Source organism: Telopea speciosissima, chromosome 7 (genome assembly GCF_018873765.1).
Source record: "Telopea speciosissima isolate NSW1024214 ecotype Mountain lineage chromosome 7, Tspe_v1, whole genome shotgun sequence".
Taxonomy (NCBI): domain Eukaryota; kingdom Viridiplantae; phylum Streptophyta; class Magnoliopsida; order Proteales; family Proteaceae; genus Telopea; species Telopea speciosissima.
The window spans coordinates 18,663,853-18,686,029 of NC_057922.1; the positions used below are offsets into that span (position 1 = coordinate 18,663,853).

The 22,177-nt window shown below is 38.6% G+C and overlaps 1 protein-coding gene across 2 annotated transcripts in view; it reads left to right on the forward strand.

The window, feature by feature from the left end:
• Positions 1 to 4,269: 4,269 nt before the first annotated feature.
• LOC122669461 (transcription factor TGA2.2-like) overlaps positions 4,270 to 22,177 on the forward strand; it is a 34,748-nt gene continuing 16,840 nt past the window's right edge. The window contains exons 1-11 of one of the 2 annotated variants that reach the window (XM_043866230.1): positions 4,270 to 4,471; positions 5,013 to 5,168; positions 6,006 to 6,109; positions 7,489 to 7,565; positions 7,688 to 7,882; positions 8,144 to 8,218; positions 8,312 to 8,371; positions 10,692 to 10,769; positions 10,869 to 10,920; positions 17,581 to 17,852; positions 18,430 to 18,678. In XM_043866230.1, the coding sequence (XP_043722165.1) occupies positions 5,071 to 5,168; positions 6,006 to 6,109; positions 7,489 to 7,565; positions 7,688 to 7,882; positions 8,144 to 8,218; positions 8,312 to 8,371; positions 10,692 to 10,769; positions 10,869 to 10,920; positions 17,581 to 17,852; positions 18,430 to 18,678 (1,260 nt within the window). In that variant the 5' untranslated portion in view covers positions 4,270 to 4,471; positions 5,013 to 5,070. Of the gene's footprint in view, positions 4,472 to 5,006; positions 5,169 to 6,005; positions 6,110 to 7,488; positions 7,566 to 7,687; positions 7,883 to 8,143; positions 8,219 to 8,311; positions 8,372 to 10,691; positions 10,770 to 10,868; positions 10,921 to 17,580; positions 17,853 to 18,429; positions 18,679 to 22,177 lie in introns of both variants that reach the window. The other variant, XM_043866229.1, reaches the window with a different exon arrangement.

Consider the following 22,177-nt stretch of genomic DNA (forward strand, 5'->3'; position numbering starts at 1 on the left):
TCCCTTATAGTTGAGCAAGATAAAGGTATATGACTATAATCATTCTGATTGGAATATTTTAATGTGAAATTGTTTTTATTATATTCTGATCAGACGGTTGTTCAGCAACATTGGTGAGGCTGGACATTATGTATGTTAAACACAGTAGTATAGATCCCACTAATCCCAACTTTTGTTTCGCTTTGTTCCACGAAAAGGAAACCTTTTCTTTCCACTTTTTGTAGGGTTGGTTTAGTATGACCCACTTACGTTCCACTAATTCAAAAGTTATGTATAAAACTATGCAAACGACAACATCATTCCAAATAAATTATCTACTTTTTTTGTTAATCTATATGAAAGCATTTCTCCAATAAACATCAACAAAACAAATAGTATATATTTTACCCTTATAAGTGTTTTTTTCCCGTCACTATTCCTAGTGAAGTATAATAATTCATTATTTGTCACATGGTAATATTTTAATTAGTCTATGTGATAGTGTAGAGCAGACAATAATTTTATCAGAACAATTTTAGCTTAAAATGATTAAAGGAATTAACTAAAATTACAAAACACATTATTTTGATAATTTTACTAAAACTTTGAATCAGGGTTTGAAAAACTTTCTTTACTATGAATTAAAATTTAGCCATTAAAATGTATATGAAATACTCCATCACATGGAGTAACCCGTTACTATCAAGTGACAAACAGTGAAGTGCTACACTTTGCTACGCATAATGATGTCTAGAAAGACCTTATTTTACATGGGAAAAACTTCTCCATCATACAATTTCTCTCATATAAATTATTTTCTTATTTTCTCTTACCTGTTACGGAAACTTGGGTTCCATTTGATTGATACCTTTTTAAAGACAACAATGGATGTGACATATAGATTCCTCCCCATGCTGCCAGTATGGAAACCCTCTCCCAATTTTAAATATTTGGCGATTTTATATGTTTGGGTCCTGTCTTTGAGAACTTTTATTTTATTTTTTGGAATAAAACTGTTTTTAAGCATTTGAGGGAATCGTTAGGTGGAAACCTAACACATACACTACACTATGGATAAATTGAAAAAGTGTCCTATCAATGGTTATGTTTGGGTCCCGTCTTAATGCATTTTAGGGAATCGTTTGGTGGTAACCCAATACATACACTATGGAGGGAGGAGTTGAAAAATGTCCAATCAATGGTTGCTGGCGGCCTCTACATGATTCAATATTCTTTTGTGTTTTTTTGTAATTCAGAAATCTGTAATCATTAAGACGGTTAATGGGGAAGAGTTCTTTGTGAGAGAGCGTGGTCTTTATGCATACAAAGGCGAATGAGCACACATGATGAAAGCATAAATAAGGCGGCATTTTCATATTTCATGGGAATGGGACGGTCGTCTCACCCCTTTTTATCTAGGCGCAGGCCACATGTTTCCCATAGAAACCATTTCCCTGTAGTTATTTATGTCAAATTGTTTACTTTTTTTTTTCCTTCAAATTTTACTTTTATAGTAATATAGCAATGTACATCACTTAATTGAAATTAATAGAAAAAGAAAAGGGCAAAATATCGTTGTCTAGTCGTGTAACGTCTATATCACCACAAGGTCAACAACAACGCACGTAGGGGGAGCTACCTGAATGAGATTATTTATTTCATTGGTGTCTAAAAAGGTAAATTCATGTAGACATATCGATCAATTAGCGTTCTTTTTTCTCAAAATAAAATTCAACAGGAAGGATTTCATACCCAAATATTAGTTTGGATCCAAGGAAAATGTAAAAAAAAGAGAAAAAAAAAATCGTTGTAATTTCCACTGTATGAGGGTCCCACCTATTTATATTGGTATGGGTCCACCGACCATTGCATTGCTATGATCCCTATGATCATAATCATGGTTTTAAAACTTGGATTAGAATCGTTTGAATTGGTTGAATCGAGTTGGAATTAACATGGACCATTCTGATTAAATCCAATTTTATGAATATTGAGTCTAATCGAGTTAGACAGTCAATGTGAAACTGAACTGAGTCTGGACGATTTTAACGATTCTAAGACGATTCAACTATGAACCAATGTATATTGATCCCATATCTAGTTCAAATTTTAAAACCTTGATCATTATACAATGCATAACATTAGTTTGGCTATTTTGTTAACTTCAACCCAATGAAGCGTTTGGATGTCCTCTGCCAATGCTTGCATGATCCATGCGGTTGCATTGATAAAAATAATGAACTTAACAACAGTGTTTTTGTAAATTAAGTTAATATATAAGAAAAAGTTTTCTTGCACCATGGGTGTGAGAGAAATACATTGATCTAAGACATTACTGTTTGTCCTTTATTATATAAGGTCAATAATACTGTTGTGGACTTGTACTATTCCCTAATATTTTAGGCACACTATCTAAATGTCTCAGTCAAAAGATTCTACCTTGACCATGGGCTGAAGGAATACCGCCTCCTAATTTGTATATATATATATTTAAAAACAAAAAATTGGAAAAATTAAAAATATAGACCAAAATAGTCATGCAAGATGTATTGATTATGATATATATATTTTTTTCCAGATGTGTTGCACTTTCATTAGTTAGCGAATTATATATATATTTTTTTGGTCGAGTTCATACTTCATATTGGAATGTCTATGTCCATAACTCCCAAAATGGCTTATAACATATTGTCAACTAATTCTATTTCTGGCCACAGTGACCAGGCACTATGGTATCCTTTGATCAAAAAAGCTGGGAGAGAGAGAAGCCATGTGGTAAATTTTTTTTTTTTTACACAACGTTTATACTCATGTAATTTTAAACTATAAAAAGTAAGTAAGCCACGTTAAACTAATGGGAGCATAAGAGGGGGCATCACACATTTTATATATAGGGGTTCACATGATATGATCACAAAGGAAAGGAGCATCAAGAGGAACGAGAGTGTGAGCATGTGTGACCATTATTTTCCCTAGGCACATGTAAAAAGTAAGTGTATTTCTTTTCTTTTTTTGGTAATAATTAGTATTTCAAAGTACATAACATATAATTATGATTGGCATATATCTCCATTGTCACAAGTAAGATGGGATGGAAATTTTTTGAAAAGATCAACCTCAATTTTTCTTTACAGATGTAGTTTCAATTACACGTCCAAGACTATTGAGAGGGTGCATGCTAGGGTGCGTGAGGATATTGACTACTAAGATTTGAGACGATGCATGCACTACATGAGGTGGTATTTATGGAATCTTGGTATTATTATTATATCATCAAAAAAATAAAAAGAATTTGAGTATTATGATATTTGATATAAAACTAATCTAAATTATTCTCAAAGATTCCTAATAGTTGGAACTACCACATCACCTTTCCACGTGATACAATTAAAAGAAACCAGTCATTGATTTCATAAAATAGAAACGGGAAAAAGTTTTCCTTGCCCTGTGGGTGAAAGGAAATGAGCCAAAGAACACCTATATAGAATTACAAATATTCTGTTTTAATTGTACAAAATCGATGATACCCTTTATTGTCTTGCAATACTTTTGTTTTCAAGGAATTTTACCTTTGACTGTGGATGAAGGAAAATTGCTTTCATATTCACGGTCAAAGAAATCTTTTGCCAAGAGGAAGCGAAAGAGAATGAGAACACAATCGAAATCTAAAACCTCATAATTGTAATGCAGGATGTGTTCAGCCGTGGAATGCGCGCTAGAGAGAATTTGGGTCATTCATAAGATGGTTCATGTGAGAAGGTCCGACCATTGGGTCAAAAGGTCTCCAATTTCAAACTTCAAACTACCACCAAACATGGAAAGAGGTCAACGGAAGCAGATGACGATGGTTCAGGAAATTGCGCAGGTACATCGTATGTTACGTTTTGTTGTAAGATTTGTTTTCTTCTAAAAAACAGTCAAACAATTGACCAATAGAGATTGGACAGTGGCGAAATTGTAATTTTGAGGAAATTTTAGGGCATAAAGTTATCAACTTCATCTCTGGACTGTATTGTAGGACTTGTAGACATTCCCATCCATTTTCCACTCTCAGTTCTTTACTTAAAGCTGTAAATCTTGGAAACAACTGTAAATTTCTGACTAAACTCACAGGGAAAAACATTGATTAATAAAAAAAATAAAAAGAAAACAGATTAAATAAATTTCTCGAAGCAGTAGAAAAAAAAAAAAAAAAAAAAAAACACTAAAAATCAAGTGGAAAAAAACCCATTAGAAAAAGGACAGACTTTGAAAAGTTAGAAATTCAACAGAAAAGGACGTCTGGAGATTGGAATGATCCAAACGTCACCCTTTTCTCATCTCTGTGTTTCTTACCCCCGCAAAACAGAAATCGAATCGGAGTTCGAGGTGGGTCGCTCTGAAATTTGGAGATAGAGAAAGAAATAAGCAATTGAAGTTTGCACAGATAGAGAGAGAGAGAGAGAGAGAGAGAGGTCAAAAGGGGCGAGGTTGATCTTGAAAAGGCTATACGGTAATTAGGTTTCGTTAAGATTTTGGCTTCTGGGTTTTTTTTTTTTTTTTTTCCAAAGTTGTGCTTGTTTTCTAAGATCATTGTATCCTCAGTTATGAGGTAAGAGGGTCGTATTAATGAGGGGTTTTCAGTGGTTTCTAAAGTGTCCAGCTTGAAAAATTGTTGTTTTTAGTTGGATCTCGGGTATCGGATTTTAAGCTCTTTTAGGGTTTTGCCTGGTTAGAGGCACAGGTGATGATAATCTCTCGGTGAAGGTTGGGGTGTATGGTTCTTTAGCTGTTTTGTCTTGTAAGTTGTCCACTTTATTGGAAGTCAGTGAGGAGAGATTGATCTTTGTTTTAAGGTTTTCCGTTGTTTGGATTTTGGTTTTGTTGTTGTATTCTTTATAGTTTAGAAATTTTTTTTGGTCAGTATTTAGTCGTGATTGCGTGAGATTTTAAAGCTAGCTGTAGGGTGGAAGTCTTATGAAGTCTTATGTTTTCCTATTTTCATTAGTTTTTAGGGTCAAATTTTTAACTTGCTGAGTTTGCTGAAGGTTTAGGGCTTTTGGGATTTCGTCTTGGTTTTGAGGAATTAAGATGGTGGTGAGGTGGTGATGCATGGGGAGTAGAAGAGGGAGGGCTGGTGCAGAAGATGATAAGGAAGCGGCAGGCGGGATGCCGAGCTTCAATCCTCAATTACCTGCTTCTCATGCAGTGTAAAGTTCCTCTTCAACACTCTCCTTTGGATTGATTTGGCTTTTGTTTTTTTTTTGCTTTATTACTGTCTTGCTTTCCTTTCCTTTAGATTATCTGAAGAAATTGTGGTCCTTTTGTTTTTAATTGTCTTTTGGTAATCCTCTTATTTATAATCTCAATTTATCCATGCGTTTAGTGTCTACGTTTGGACTTATGAAGAACTCCTTGGTTTCCTATTCATAGTGGTGAATATTCCATTTTTTTCTTGTACTACGAGGAGAAATGTTGAATCTTTCCTTTCTAAACTAGTTGGCTACTTGGTTTGAGTGGATGTCTAGGTGTAATATGGTTGATGTCTGATGCTTTGATTGAATTCCACCATTTTAAGACATGAAAACTATGCATGTCATTGAGCTGGACAGTTGGCCTGAAAACCATTTTTTGGGGGAGGGTGTTTCGTATGAGTGAAAACCTTATTTGGTAAGTTTGGGGATGCCACCTTAATTCTGTGGGTGCATAATGTGGATTTGATGAATGGTAAAAGAACATGAATTTGAAGACATGCTTTTTAAGATATAACCTATATGATGAATATACCAAATTGAACTCACCAAAAGATAATAAAGAAGAATTATACCAAATTACCAATTACCAAATCAACTGCCATCAATGGAGGTGAAAGAACAGCCCTTGGGCCAGGGTAACACTCTTAGTATCTGGAGAGAATGATTTTCATGTTGATTTGCAGTTTTCTGTTAGTTATCAATTAGTTCTATGGAGTTGGTCATATCACCATTACAATACATGTGATGTTTTTGCTAATATGACCATATGGTTTTGGTATTTATGGGTTTCAGTGGCACAGAAGGAAATAACACCCCTTTTTCTCGAGTTTCTGACTTCGGGGCACTGGCTAATTCAGTTGGGTTTCGCATAGGGGATGCTGTTAGCCTCGGCAGAAGTATGTATCTGTGCTCTTTTTTCAAGATTTCTTACTTGCATGGAAATAGTCATTTTCCAATATTTTAACTTTTGTGCAATTCTCTCCATGTCATCTGCTCTGTTAAAACTTCATAAGTGTATCACCTATTGTATCATCTCTGGATAGTTTGTTGCATAATGTTTTGGATCTATCGCCCTTTGGTATGTTGTTACCACCTGAAGTCATGAGGAAAACTGGCCCTTATCTTCTATACTTATTTTGAGTAAGCAGAAGCAGCAGAGGGCATCAACACACCTATTGGTGTGTGTTGAATTATTTATCCACCCGTGTCCCCCTTTGGATAGTCCGCCGTGTTAGAGCTCCTGTTTGATATACATATTGTTTCTTCCCTTTCCTGCAAGGTTGGCCTTTTAGAGGAAGCGGTTCCAACATGGTATCAGAGCAGACAGGGGCCACGGTATCGAGTCCCCCTGGGAGCGGGCAGGTGTTGAATTATTTTATCTACCCGTATCCCCCTTTGGATAGTCCACCGTGTTAAAGTTCCTGTTTGATATACAAATTGTTTCCTCCCTTTCCTACAAGGTTGGCGTTTTAGAGGAAGCGGTTCTAATAGTGTGCATGCTCATAGGTCAAGGTTATCAGTTATTTGTTTGAACCTTGATTTATAATAGGAAACCATTGGCTGACATGTGGAAGAATAATGTGGCAAATCTGACTGTTGGATATCTAGGGAATTGCGCAGTTTAGTCACATGTCAAATTTCAGCCTCAAATTCAACCATTTACCTTCCTGTGTATATTCATGCATAAATTCTGTTTTGCCGCATGGCAAACTTTGATCAGGCTGAAACTTAACATGTGAATAGGGGACCTTGGGATCTACATATCTACAAATTTTCAGCCCCTTCTGAGCTTGCAACGTGACAGAATAAGGGCCACGGTTACGGTCTAATTGTCAACAATGCGGTTACGCATAGTACAACCCTCTTTAAATTTACTGGGATATCGTTTCATGTTTTTTAATTGAGGTAGCATGGACATGCACTTGGGTTTCAGAGTCTGACGTGGCACTTTCTGCAAAAATATTCCTATGCGGAAAACATTAATTTGGGTCTCTGGCATCGTCCCTTGATACAGGTCATATGACAAAGCAGAACTTTGCAAAATGATTTGGCCTTGTTACATAATCTTTATTAAATGCCTTGGATTATGCTTCTTCTACATGCACTTGATGTTTCTTCCCCTTCGTTTTTTTACTTTAATAAAAAATAAATATTTTTCTCTGCTTTTTGAAATTTTTATGCAGAAGTGATTGGCTCCGATTCATCTTCATATCACTTATATTATCATCATAATTCTTCCTGACTTGTTCTTTTTAACCATTTTTGTACACTGAAGATCCTGTGTTCAATCCAACAAAGTCAACTGGACAGGCTACTACATTGGATCCTTTACAATTTGGCACTTTTACTAAGGTATGTCTAAATCTTAGCTTTTAAACTTCTGTGAATACCTGATCTAGTATTATGCGAGTATTTGCTTATTGGTTTAATCCAGTAGTTGTGTTGTTCTGATTGCTCTTTTTCTCGAAAAACAGTCTCTTGTTTCCTCTGATATAACCCCACCTGCTGCTAGAGCTGCGCCTCAGAGGTTTCATTCACAAAAGGGACAACCGAATCTGGGATCTGTATCTAGTGGTCATTTTGAGAACTGGGGAGAGTCCGCAATGGCGGATGCCAGTCCTCGGACTGATACTTCGACAGACGTGGATACCGATGATAAGAATCAAATGGTGAATTTTCTAATTTTCACTCTTCCATATGCCAGTTTCAATATTTTGTATATCCACATCTACATGATTATTCATTTATTCCAATATCCAAATATTGTGCTGCAAGTCTTCTAATTGCCTTCTCCATGTATATCTGCCTCATCCCATTGTTCCAGCATATTGGACCTTCTTTACGGTTTATCTCTATTGTATAGATATTGTACTATTGGCAGTGCAGCACTGCAGCTAATAATGAACTAAAATCGAGTTCCACTAGTGCAGATTGAAGGTCAGTCTAATGCTCTAGCAGCTTCTGATTCCAGTGACAAGTCAAAGGAGAGAGGAGGGGATCAGAAGGTAGCTTGAACAGATGTGTTTAATAGTATTTGGTGCTAACTAGGATAGGTTGAATGGTATTTGGTGATTTATTATTTGTTTAATATTTTGCAGACACTTCGGAGGTTAGCGCAGAATCGTGAAGCTGCAAGAAAAAGTCGGCTGAGGAAGAAAGTAAGTTCCATTAATTTCTTTCCATCCTATCAGTTTCATTTGCCTGTAATGTCTATTGCATGAGATATGAGTAGCAAATGTTACATGTGATGTAAGTAGTAAGCGTATTAGCATCGGGACATTGGGAATCAGCCACTACGGGAGCTTGCCTGTTTTTGAATATCTACTGGAAATGTGCTTGAAATAATATCAAAGCCCGAAATAACCAGAGACAGAGATGAGGTGATGCAGGTCCAAGCACTAGGAAGAAGAAGAAGCCATGATATGGCTGCTGCTGTGTTTTTCGTTGGAGCCTTTTTTCCTTTTTCCATTGTTTTTTTTTCCAGTACTTTAGTTAAGGGTATATTGGTCATTTGACCTTTTATTATTTCATGTTCTTCCATGGCTTTGATACCAATTAATGTAGTCCTAGGTAGGAGTAGTCCCACTAGGAGCCAAGGTAATGGGGTCACACACAAGGGCTGGCCGATTGGGTTAGGGTTTACTAATTTAGGGCAAAAACTAGGGTTAGGGTTGAATAAAGGTAATGGGGTTTATAGGGTTTTAATATGCAGGTCTAGGAGGCTTTAATGGTATATAAATATTAGGGTTTAGGAAGGTTCGAAAATTCTGCAGTTTGGGCAGAATTGAGTTGCAGGTTTTAGGTTTAATGGAGTGGGGGAATGGAGGGGTTATAGTGGGGACTAAGGGCTAGGGTTAAGGTCGAGTGTGGGGAGTGGTGTGGGGGATATAGGCTGGAAGTAGGGTTTGAAAGTGATGGCCAGATCTGTAGTTATGAGGGAGTCCTAGTTGAGATAGGAGTTGTAGGTTTAATGGAGAGTAAGGTTTGATGGATGGAGGGGGGTGAATTAGGTCTAATGGAAGGGGAATGGTTGGGCAGATTAAAAGAAGAAGGTTTAAAAACAAAGTGCAGGTTCAAACTTACTGAATTGCAGACACAATGGCAGCAGCTTGATGATTTGAAGGAGCCTCCCGATTTTCACAATGCAAGGAGTCGCAGGAGTCCACATACCCTCTACCACCTTGAGATCCAGAAGGATATACACTCACAAAGAGCAGCAGCAATAGCAGCAAGGCAGAAGCATAAATTTTTAATAATGAACTGTGGGGGAGCCTCCCACGAATTGATGTATTTATAATAGGGGCTGATCCATCAATCAGCCAATCAGTCCTATTCAGAGAAGGAGTTGTAATCCTAGCTCTGAGTCCTAATGACAATATGATCAGAGTAGGAATTGTAGTCCTAGCTCTGAATCCTAGTTACAATATGATCAGATCTTGTAATCTGATTTTAAAAAAAACAAATCCTCCTTTAGAAATCGTGGAGGGGAGACATGAAATAATAAAAGGTCAAATGACCAATATACCCTTAACTAAAGTACTGAAAAAAAACTAAGTAGGGAAAAAGGAAAAAAGGCTCCAACGAAAAACACAGCAGCGGCCATATCGTGGCTTCTTCTTCTTCCTAGTGCTTGGACCTGCATCATGAGGAGGAGAGAAGAATAAAATGGAGAGAATAGAATTGGAGGAGAAGGCTGAACGATGGAGGAATAATCTCCCTATCTGGAGCAGAAACAGTTTATATAGTTTACTAAAACTGACTCTTAGAAACAGCTGACGACTGTATTACAAAGAAAGTAAAATTAAATAGAAATAAAAGTCTTACCTATCCCTAACAAGTCTAGTTACAATAGGAAAGATAAGCTAAACTACTTGTATATGATCCCATGGTACAGAGGTTCATGGACACTCATGAACCTCCAAATTGAGACACTTTACACACTTTAACACTCCCCCTCAAGCTGGAATATACTGTATATATATCTCCCGTACCCAACTTGGAACAACCACTAAGCAACGCTGGTCGGAATAGCGCTTTTGTGAACATATCACCAAATTGATTGCTGGAGTTGACAGACGGAGTTGAAATAAACTTTTGCATAACTGTATTTCTTAATATTCTTGGTCCTACACAAATTAAGCATACTGTTGAATTTGTTTTATGAGCATAATAAGCCTTTAAATTGATGTAAATGAGGTGGGTCCCAACTCTCTTGGGAGAGGTGGTCATCAATTTACTGAAGCTGGAGGTTTTAATTGGCCATATAATTTATACACAGTGCATGTCCTCCATTTGCATTACAGGAATTCCTTAGGTAAGCAGATATAGCTCTCAAGTACCTAGTTTATTCATTTCAATATTTTCTTGCTATTTGACAGTCTCTCCTAAAGGGCTCTATTTCTATACATTTAATTAAGCTATGAAATGCTACTGTATTTTCATTCATCACTTTTATTAACTCTCACATTTTTTTTTAAGGCATATGTCCAACAATTAGAGAGTAGCAGACTGAAACTGACTCAACTTGAGCAGGAGCTTCAGAGAGCTCGTCAGCAGGTCTGTATCTATAAAACCATTTGTGTTTTATTGATGTATGTACCCTGATAGTTTATTTTCCTTGCATTTTACCCTCCAATTCTTTTTTTTTTTCCGTAGGGAATTTTTATTTCAAGTTCTGGAGACCAATCTCATTCCATGAGTGGAAATGGTATTCTCTCTTACTTCCATCTTGTCTCTTCCTCTAGTAAGGTCCTCAGTTATTAAGAGAGAGATAGGAGTCCACTGATTTTACATGTTAGAAATAGGTTTTACTTTGTTACTCTAATAAAGTACTTAGTAGGGGAGATGATTTTCCTCTGATCTCAGTAGCAGATTTTACTTTGTTCTGTGTGATATATGGAATAGTAATGCAGATTTTGTGGATCTGATGTACTTACTGGTTGCTGAACGTCATTTAATTTTTTAATTACATATTGGATCTAACTACTTATTTGCATGTAGGACTACCTTTCTCTTTTTTTTAATAATTTTGTTCAGTTGGTGTTGGGGCCAAGTGGAATTTATGAGAAGCCACTGAACAGTGTGAAATTTTGGGTTATTATATTTATAAATGGATGGGGGAAATTGGCTCATGATTAGCAAAATGTTGGAGAAAATGTTACTAGTATAAGAAATCAAAATGTGCAATTTACACTCCGAATAAAAAAAAGATATATCCTCTCTAATGATCCTTGTAGAAACACCATGGAGAAGATGCCTTTTTAAACTATTGAAGCTCGTTGAAACTGCCAGTCCATCCAAAACAATAAAGAATCTTCAATGAGCCTCGACCACCTCATTTCCTACCACCCGCCAAAACAGAAACCCCAACAGCAACAGCAACAGCAACAGGGCCTTCAACCAGTACAGATGCACAGCGAGAAAAATTCCGAAAACTTCACAAGCGAAATCCCCCACCAACCAATCCAAGAGCGCCCATTTTAGCAACTTTCTAACCTCATTATGTTGTTTAACTAGTGCCCTTTTGTCAGGGGTTTCCACCTAGTAACAATCTATAGGTTCAAACATCTGAAAAATTACCATATGTTTCTTTCAAGCAGGGAAGAGGATATCCATTGCACTCTGAACTACATGTTCCAAGGAGATATTATTATCTTCATCACCCTGTGGAGGATGCATCGTCAGGCTGTCCTGTTCTCAAAGAAAGTGCACCATTTTTCTCAGAAAACTCAGCTGCAGCCAGTATATGAAGTATTGATTCTAGGGGTGTCAAACTTCAGCCCAAAACCATTGGGTTGACCGGTTCAGCATGGACCAAACCAACCCGAACTCTTATTGAGCCAGCTTTGGTCTAGGCTTTTACAAAAGGTAGAAACGGAACCAAATGGACCGATTGAAATCGCACTGAACTGACCAATTGACACTGAACCAGCTAAAAACGGGAAAACCCTAGAAAAATGGGTTTTTATTTTTATTTTTATAATATAAATGTTTTCTTCATACATATAGCAAAACCAAAACTGAACTATGACAACCGGTTAACAGCCCGTTAACTCAACCTGATACAAACCAGAAACCAAACCGGATCGAAACTGATCTTTTTCGTAGCAGGCCGGTGGCTTCTGTTTGGCTCAGTTGAGACCGAAGAACAGTTCATCTGAACCGAAATCGCACCGAACCAACCGATTGATACCTCTAATTGATATGTATCAGGCGTATTGACTCAATATGTATTGCATATGGCACCTGCCATTACGATACACAACAATCTACAAAAAAATATGGTGCGATGTCTCAACAAAACCTACCGATTTTTGCATACAGCGGCCTGGGTGCACTTTCCAAATCTGACAACCTCTTGCCAGAAATTTTCATCCAATGGATCGAGGAGGCTGGCCGAGTAGTTGTGGCTGTGGTACACCTGCCAACTGCTGCCGAGATTGTTCCTCAGCGAGTATTCTATTGACTTTGAGAGGCGGTGCTGCAGGCAGTTCAGGTGTGTCACAGCATACTGGAGGGAGCAGCAACAACGACCACCACTGGCACAGAAGAAGGGAAGGAACAAGGAGAGAAGAACTCATTGCAATAGAGGCACAGTGGCGGCTGCAGTTTTGGAACTTGTCAGTAACCGTCGAGGGTTTCTCCACTGACTTTACCCTCCTTTCCTCTTTTATGGCTAGGTAATTTTTACTGTAGTCTGCCACCTCTGGAATCTTCAATGCACTACAACAGTGCCACATGGAAGGATGATTTGGCAAATCCAACCTTTGAATGGGAAGGGCATGTTCTAGATTGGTTACACATCAATTTTCACAGCAGAACTCATTTGTTTTATCACTCATGTATTGTCATCTATCCCTTGTGTTTTTAACCATTTATTTGTTTTTCTAAATGTAATGAATCTTCAAAGCTTTATATTGCCACATTTTGAACTTTGATTGAGTTCAAAATTGACAGGTAATCAAGGTATCATGGGGGTATACTTGTACCCAAAATTTGAGTTCTCACTGATCTGTAACATGCAGATATTGGGTCCAACCACCTTGTTAGAGTTTAGTCCGAGCAGACTTATTAACATGAACATTGCATTCACACACAAACACCTTGGGAGAAAGAGAGAAAGCAGAAGCGTGGGGGGACAGAATTTCCAACGGGGATTTGGAACCAAGAAGCTTAGTGAGCATACGATTGATTAGGAAGGTAGCAATAAGAAGGGCATTAGACCAAATAGTTTTAGGGACATGTATACCAAATAGCAAACTCCTATTGACTTTCAATAAATGACGAATTTTCCTCTCAACTACCCCATTCTCTTGGGGTGTGTCAACACAAGCAAGCTGATGGACAATGCCTTTATTGGAAAAAAAAGTGTTGGGTGTCCACCATACATGTACTCCCCTCCTCTATTAGAATGAACAATTTTAATTCTAGTATCAAATTGAGTGCAAATCATTTGATAGAAATTTTTGAAAGCATCATAAACCGCAATTTTATGTTTCATCAAAAAGGTCCATGTGGTGCAGGAGCAATCATCAACAAACAATACAAAATAATGGTAGCCAAATAAAGGGGTAGTGCGAGCAGGTCCCCAAACATCAGAATGCACAGTATGAAAAGGAACAATGGATCTATTACAATGTTTAACAAACAAACAGGGTTCAGACTAAAATACATGGGAGGTAGGAATGGAAGCAAACAAGTGTGACCCCTTTTTTTCATAATATTAAAAGAGGGGTGGCCTAAGCATTGATGCCAAAGCATCATTGAATTAATTGTGTTGTTACTACACCCACACACATAAGACTGAGCTGTAGTCAAAATGGATGTTTGTGGTTCAAGAAGGTAGAGCCCTTTCTCCTCACATCCACTGCCCATAATCTTCTCACCAAATCTTGAAAAAGAAAATAAGAAGGAAAGAAGATGACACAACAATTCAAGGATTTGGTTAGGTGACTCCACAAATAAGAGGCTAGTGGAAAATTTAGGAACATAAAGAACAAAATCAAGGGTAATGGAAGAGGTAACCTGAACATACCAGTCATGTGAATCATAACACTGAAACATACCAGTCATGTGATCGGTGGCTCCAGAGCAATGACCCAAGGAGTAGTGGAAGGAGTTGATATAGAGACCTGCAATGCTGAAGCAGAAGGATTTGACACTGTGGTGGAGGAAGAAGAGCTACCCAACGGTGACATAACCCGTCGAAAGGCTATAATGACTTCCATTGTGAGAGAACTGTGGTCTGCCTGCAGTCCAGATGGAGACTCCATATGTTCAGTTTCAGTCATCATGGTGTGTGCTCTGGCTTGCCCTATCCTGCAACTGCACATGCTAGTAGGTGCAAGTCTAGAGGGATGCCCATGAAGCACCCAACACCCCTCCTTGGTGTGCTCGGGTTTCCCACGGTGGTCATATTTGAGTCTATCTCTATCATCTGCACTGTGTGGCCCTTGGCCTCTTCTGCCAACACGCCAATCTCTATGGGAGCTAGAGGAAAGTGCGGATCTTTCTAGAGATGGTACAAAGTGTCGGGTTTCCCACGGTGGTCATATTTGAGTCTATCTCTGTCATCTCCACGGTGTGGCCCTTGGCCTCTTCCGCCAACACGCCAATCTCTATGGGAGGTAGAGGAAATTGCTGATCTTTCCAGAGATGATACAGTGTCCTATGGCCACTCTTCGGGTCTCCTCACTTTGCAAGTAGCTATATACTTCATCTAAAGATGGAAGAGGTGGCTGACCCAAAATTTGTACTTGGATTGGCTCGTATTCCAGGTTCAGCCTGCCAGGTAGAATCAAAACACGTTCCTTCTCAAGTGTTATTTAGACCTTTGCTTAGTCCTTGGGGTTGGACAATTAGAGGTCCCTATAGTGATCATACTCCTCCCAAAGACCAATAATTGAGATAATATTCAGAAATAGTCTTGTCAACTTGCTTCATTGTGATGACCTTCTGGAGGTGTTGGTAGACCTTAGCCGTGTCGCCCACTCGGTCAAACGTCTTAGAGACGCTATCCCAAATATCCTTGGCAGCATCCTTTTTCATAAAGTTCCTACCAGTCTCAGGTTTCATGGAGACAGTCAACCAAGTCACAATGGTTGAGTTCTCGGTCTCCCATTTCAGATACATTGGATCACTTGAATTAGGAACCTTAATGGTACCAGTAATGTACTCTAGCAGTCTAGCTTCCCCAAACATCGCGGAGACAACTTCACTGAGTGAGCCTAATCCAAATAGTTGGTTTTGTCCAACTTCACAATGGATATCTGAGTGTTGGGGTTCTTAATGGCAATCAGACTGGGTTTGGTACCACTTGAATCACCAGCCGAAACTCCATAGGTCCACTGACCTCCGACATGTTATATGAACGAACTTAGAAAGTCGGTTTGATATTCAAACCAAATGGGGAGCACACATTACCCAAATTCTGCTTCCCAGTACTTAAAAAAATTCCAGCAAGAAGGCAAATCATAAAAACTTGAAGACAATCAACTCACATACACCTTTTGCTATGTAGCTTCATCCCATGACGATTGACAACACTAGTCCAAAATGATGTAACTCACCAACCAACAGCAACCGAAATCACCACACAAAGCATTTTGAACAAAATAAAGTACAAAAACTCAAATCTGGGGGTACCTGTCAGTCCATGAGAGAATGAGTTGTGCTTCAACAGCTCATTCCTTTTGGAAACCGAGACCATGGGGGGTTGAAACCTAACCCCTAGACGATTCTAGCAAGCCCAGCCCCACTCTTAAAGGATGCTCGATGAGAGAGAAAGAGAAACTCGAAGGAGAGGCTGGCGGTAACTGTATGTAGCCTCCCTTGTTCAGTTGTTCTTCAATCGGCCTTCACAACCTCCACTTTTCTTCCATTAGGTCCTCTAGTTGATGAGAGAACTCCATTAGGTCTTTTAAGTGTGTTTTCTTACATGGTATAGCTTCTGTTGGAACCCTCTACTCTTCTAGGGTTCCAAAGAGAGGTGTAATGGATGTGCAAGCAGCCTGCTCTGATACAAAATTGGAAGTAGCTGAAGGATCGATTCATGAGAAGGGAAAAGAAAGTAAGAAGTGAAGAGAAAAAGAGAGAAGGGGAGAAAGAGATGTGTGCAATAGCTTGGGGAGAAAATCAATTTTCTCTCCCCTATATTGATTCACTAACTTGAGATATGAGAAATTACATACATATCCCCATGCTAACATAAGGTAGTCTAGGGAGGTAAAAGGTAAAAAATAAGAAACACATTACAAGATAATAATCCAGTACCCAAAGTACCCTTATACACACTATTAACATACCTAACGTCCTATGGTCAGACCTAATTATTGCTTATTTGAGGTGTATTTTCCTTCAAACAATATTTTGCATGTATCCAAAGCATATCCATGCGTTTCTTAATCGTTTTCAAGAGTATCTTGCGTCTCGTATTGTCTCTCTGATAATGTCTCTGAGACGTCTCTTAAAATCTCCATCCTGATACACCGACTGATACTGATACTTTGGCTGCAACTTGCTTATATTTCCGACCAAGAATTCCTTTGAACAATACAATTGTTATATGCATTCTACAAAATTCAGCTGATTGCAAAATCAGTAAGATGCCATAAACTCTGCACACCCTAAGCTCTTAGACTTCGTCATGACTGCACTGTAGGTAATGGTCACAGCTCTGAACTCCTATTGTATCACAGCCAGACTTTATATTCCTTCTGAATATTCCATGCTTCCCCCCCTTTCTTTATCTATATATCCTCTTCCCTTCTTTTAGAACTCTGGTAAGGCAATATTTCACAAGATGGCCACTATGAATTTACTGTCACCCCTCTCCCCCCCCCCCCTCCCACCAAAAAAAAAGAGGAAGAAAAGAAAAAGCTAAAAGACAAGTGGCGAAGAAATAGAAAATAAGTTCACAGTTAAGGGTTGATTTTCCATGAAATATTTTTCTGTTGAAACAAGTGGAGCCTTAAAAAGGAAAAATCAGAAGAGTTGCAAGTTTTCAATACATGATAGTATTAAACTATTGATTTCTAGATCCTTCTTTGTCTTCTAGGATGTCTGTAAGACGTTTTATATGTTTCTTCCTTCCCAAAACTGGAAATAAGAAAGCAAATAAAAAAAACTCATAGAAACAGGCCCTTACTCTTTATGTGAAAAGATACTGGCAACGGTGCAGTTATTTATGCATGCATTCCACATACGGCAAATATTTGTTATTTTGGTTCTATGACTATATGAGTGGCCTTTTCTTGCAGTTGTTGGTGCTTGGAATTTTCTTGATATCATTTAACCATGAAAGAGATCATTTTTGTTTTTGGGTAACTTAGAATTGAAAAGACATGTCATTGATTGGATTCTCTTACAGGGGCCTTGGCATTTGACATAGAGTATGCACGGTGGCTAGAAGAACAAAACAGGCAAATCAATGAGCTGAGAGCAGCTGTTAACTCCCATGCAAGTGACAATGAACTCCGTGTCATTGTAGATGGCATAATGGCACACTATGATGATATTTTCAGACATAAGGGCACTGCCGCAAAGGCCGATGTTTTTCACATGCTGTCAGGAATGTGGAAGACGCCTGCAGAGAGGTGTTTTCTCTGGATTGGTGGTTTCCGCTCATCCGAACTGCTGAAGGTGAGGAGTATTTTGATATTTTGGGCTAGTTTCTGTCTATTGGACAAGAACAGACGTGCTGCTAGTAAATGTAAGATTAGAATCATTTGTTCTGTTCTCTTGGGGCTGCACATTTCCAGAAGTTGTGTTTGTTCTCTTGTTTGGAGTTTGAAGCCTTTTCTAGGTGGTATTTGTGCGGGTGATTAGGTTGAGGTGGTGTGTTGTGGGCTGGGGAGTGATCATGTGAGAATTTCATAGTGAAGGAACAGAAATGGCTGTTTCATCATCAACAACTGAAGGAAGTGAATATGTGGATCTCCTCTCCTCAAAACCATCTTTAAGACAAAAATTTTGGTTCTTGGGTTTCTGCTTCAGTAATAAAAGAAACATATCGATACTTCCTGAAAGTTAGGCTGAAACTTAGGCTGCCATCGTGCCAGTTTATTATCCTTTGGGGCAATTACTTTAGCATCAGCTCCTTATATCTGGGATTGCGATTTTCTTAATATGATTCTTTCTTAGTTTGAAATTTGAATTTCCTTTGAGCATTATCTCTTAAATGTGTTCTCCTTGATGAACCAAACTGGTGCCATTGCAGCTTCTTGTTAATCAATTGGAGCCTTTAACTGAGCAACAATTGGTTGGCATCTGCAATTTGCAAGAGTCATCCCAGCAGGCTGAGGATGCCCTTTCTCAAGGGATGGAAGCATTGCAGCAATCCCTAGCTGAGACATTGGCAAGTGGATCTCTTGGCCCCTCTGGGTCATCTGGAAATGTGGCGAACTATATGGGACAGATGGCTATGGCCATGGGAAAGCTGGGTACCCTTGAGAGCTTCCTTTGCCAGGTAATCTTTTGTCTTAAGTAGTTTTATTTATTGTAATTATATGCATGCATTACAATGTTGTTGGGATCCATGAACAAGAACTTTATGCGTCTGAAGTGTGCAAATTGTCGATCCCATTTAGTTGGGATAGGGCTGAGTAGAGTTGAGTAGAAGTGTGCAAATTGTAGGTTCTGATTCCTTTGTATAATTTCTCATTAAATGGGGGAAAAGAACCACACGTGATTGGGTCTTCGCATTGAAGACTGATCTGATTAAAAAGTTGGTGCCATATATGGCAGCACTCCTCTGTCACATTCTTGGTTTATGATATGCACCATTTTTTTTTTTTTTTGCATCATCAGCTGTGGCTAATAGAGGACGGGCCTTGGTGTAACAGTAAGGTTGCTCCATTGTGACCAAGTGGTCACAGGTTCGAGTCTGGAAACAGTCTCTTTGCGAAAGCAGGGGTAAGGCTGCGTACATTATGACCCTCCCCAGACCCCGCAGTGGTAGTAGCCTCGTGCACTGGGTCGCCTTTTTATCAGCTGTGACTAATAATATGCATTGGGCTTCTGACGGTTGGCTTACCATCAGATTGTATAATTGTGGACCACAAAGAAATTTGTTGTGATGACATGTGGTTTAACGATGAAAGGAGGACCATTTATTTACATATCCTGAACCTGGACACTTTTCTTCTTGCTGATTAAAAAATAGATCAGGAATGGAGTGAATACGTGGACCTTTGTCATCCAGAGAATATTGGTGACTAGCTTTCAGGCTATGTTTGATCCTTGGAACAGTGTACAAGAAGGTTGTTTGATGTAGACAGCCATGGGTTACCCCCTACATTTGGGCTTGAATCTGGAAAATTGTATGAATTAGGGCTGGGCTTGGTTTTTTGGAGGTTTTAGGAGAGGGTTAAAGGACTTTGAAATAAATTTGAATTGTTTATGTTGCAGAATGAATAAGTATGGTGGAACCATTGATGGTATAGGGCTTACAGGGTGGTGAAAATTGGGGATTTTTGCAGGTGAGGGTGGATAGAACTTATGGGCCCAAGTAGTTGGGATAATCATTGGCTTTTGGAGATCTATGGCTGTACAATTTTGCATTTTTAAATGGTTGTGATTGTAGTTGGGCCTATGAGCAAAGAAAATAATAAAATGGAAAAATAAAGAGAGTCCACTAGCATCAACTTAAAGGTTTAAGGAGTCACATTTAGGGGAGAGAATCAAACCTTCACAAGATTTTTATAGTACACTTAGAGCAGAAGCAAAACCAAATTTCTTCATACTTCATATATGAGCAGAAAGTACACTAGTCCTTTGAATTGGTACTCCATGGCTAAATCTATCTTAGCTGCTCTGATTAGATGAATCCCCTAAAAGTCCTTGTCACAAACTCATATCATACCATTATTTTTTTTGGAGAGAGAACGCTACTGGGTTGCGTGGCCCCTGCACCAGTGCGGGGACCAATGGGAGCGCATGCTCAAGCATCCAATATGGGGGGTGGGGTGGTCATTTTGCCACCCATGTGTCTGGGCATAGGGAGCGCGACCAAGCAGCCTTCTTTTTCTCTTTTTTTTTTTGGGTTTTGTACCCATAAATATCCCAAATCATTTAGGATTCATCAGATTTTAGGTTTGTTAACTAGGTGGGCAAATAACTTCACTAATGACCCCGAAATAAAGATTACTGCAAAGTTTTGATCCCTTGTAATAAAGGTCTAATGAGGAGTTATAGGGATAGATTTTGACTTGGATGCAAACCTCTAAAACAAGATTATTTACTGCTTAAAATAGAGGGTGGGCCTCGGCACAACAGTAAGGTTGCTCCATTGCGACCTAGTGGTCGCGGGTTCGAGTTGGGAAACTGCCTCTCCGTGAAGCAAGGGTAAGGCTGCGTACACCCTCCCCAGACCCCGCAGTAGCGGGAGTTTTTTTACACTGGGTATCCCCTTTTTCTTTTACCTCCTGAAACTGGAGGACGGCGAACCCAAATATAATAATTGTCAAGGTTTGCATCAGGAAAAATTTACAATTTGGCCAAAATACTGAAAATACTCAATTATACAGGTGTAAGGGGAAATCATCATGAAATGGAGTTGGGAATCCCAGTATTTGAGCTAATCCCTTAAAGCTGCTTTTCACATGGATGTGGTCTGTTCAACTTCGACCTGCTGATGGGTCATGTGGGCTTTCTTAAGAAACTCTTTTCTTTAGCCTTTTGTTGCCATTTGAAGAGTTTGTGGCAGCTGATTCCTTGTCTCTTTGCATCCAGTATCATCAACTCTTCCTGTCTTACTGTTGGGTTTGTGACCATAGTTAATAAATTCGGACTTTGGAATTGTTCGAAAGGCGTAATTCGGAATAATTTGTTTTGTTAATTTAAGGTTTTGGTAAAAAATATCAGAACTAAAATAAAATTTGGATTCAAATTAATTTGGAAATTATATGTTTACCTACAAAAAATTTAAGCAAAAAAGTTGAATGTTCATTTTTCATATTCTTTTTACATATGTGCATACATAGTAGCGATAGATTGAAATAAAATTAGAATGAAATCTATTTCATATATCACAGTATAATATATATAATAAAAGTTTATCTATATCATCCATAAAAATCATCATTCAGAACTAGTGTAAGTATCTATATTATCCATAAAAAAAATATCTATATAATCCGTCAAGAACATCATTCACAATCATCATACTTGCAATTTGCACTACTGCGAATTCCAAATCATAACCATCAGCCCACTTAATACCATCCAAGAGAGGAGAGAAATTAACTGAAATGACCACTTCCCCCCCCTAAAAAAAACACTTAATAGCAGAAAGGAAGGGAGATAATGATGTTCGTAACTCGTACTGTCCTGATTCCTGACACCTAAACGACAATGGCAGAGTGCGAAAAGGAAGAGCAGAGGAGCACACTCCTGGTGAAAGCAGCAGCATAATGGTTCAACCATTGGCTAGGGGAGAGGCGATGGAAAATTTGAGGAGGGAAGGGAGGATGGTGAATATAATTGGTGATGGAAGACAGAAGGTGACTAAGAAAAGATAACTGACCCCATGGATGCTTCAAAAACTGTGGTTTGAAGGTCTAATTGCATTCTTCTTGCCAACTCATGCAGACTTGCCGGAGGTAATAGCCTAATAGGCAAGAAGGCTGCACAACAGCTGAACCAAATTAAGGATTTGAGGATTCCAAGATTTGAGAAAAAATGAAGTTAGGGTTTATCATTCATGGATCCGAGACTGACACTCCATTGGCGCTGATGCTGATTTGGTGGGTTGTGTACTCCCCTTATATGATAGGATTATGGAAGCTTCTTAGGATCTCTCTCTCGGCTCAGCCTGGCGAAAGGCGAGCCGTCCCAAATTGTGACCACCAAATTTAGCCGTTGCTTTGGATTATCTGTCTCAGTTGTAACCACCAGATTTAGGGGTTACTTTGGATCCTCTCCCTAAGGGACTCACTCCCAGGTATGGTAGCAGAGTACAGATCTAT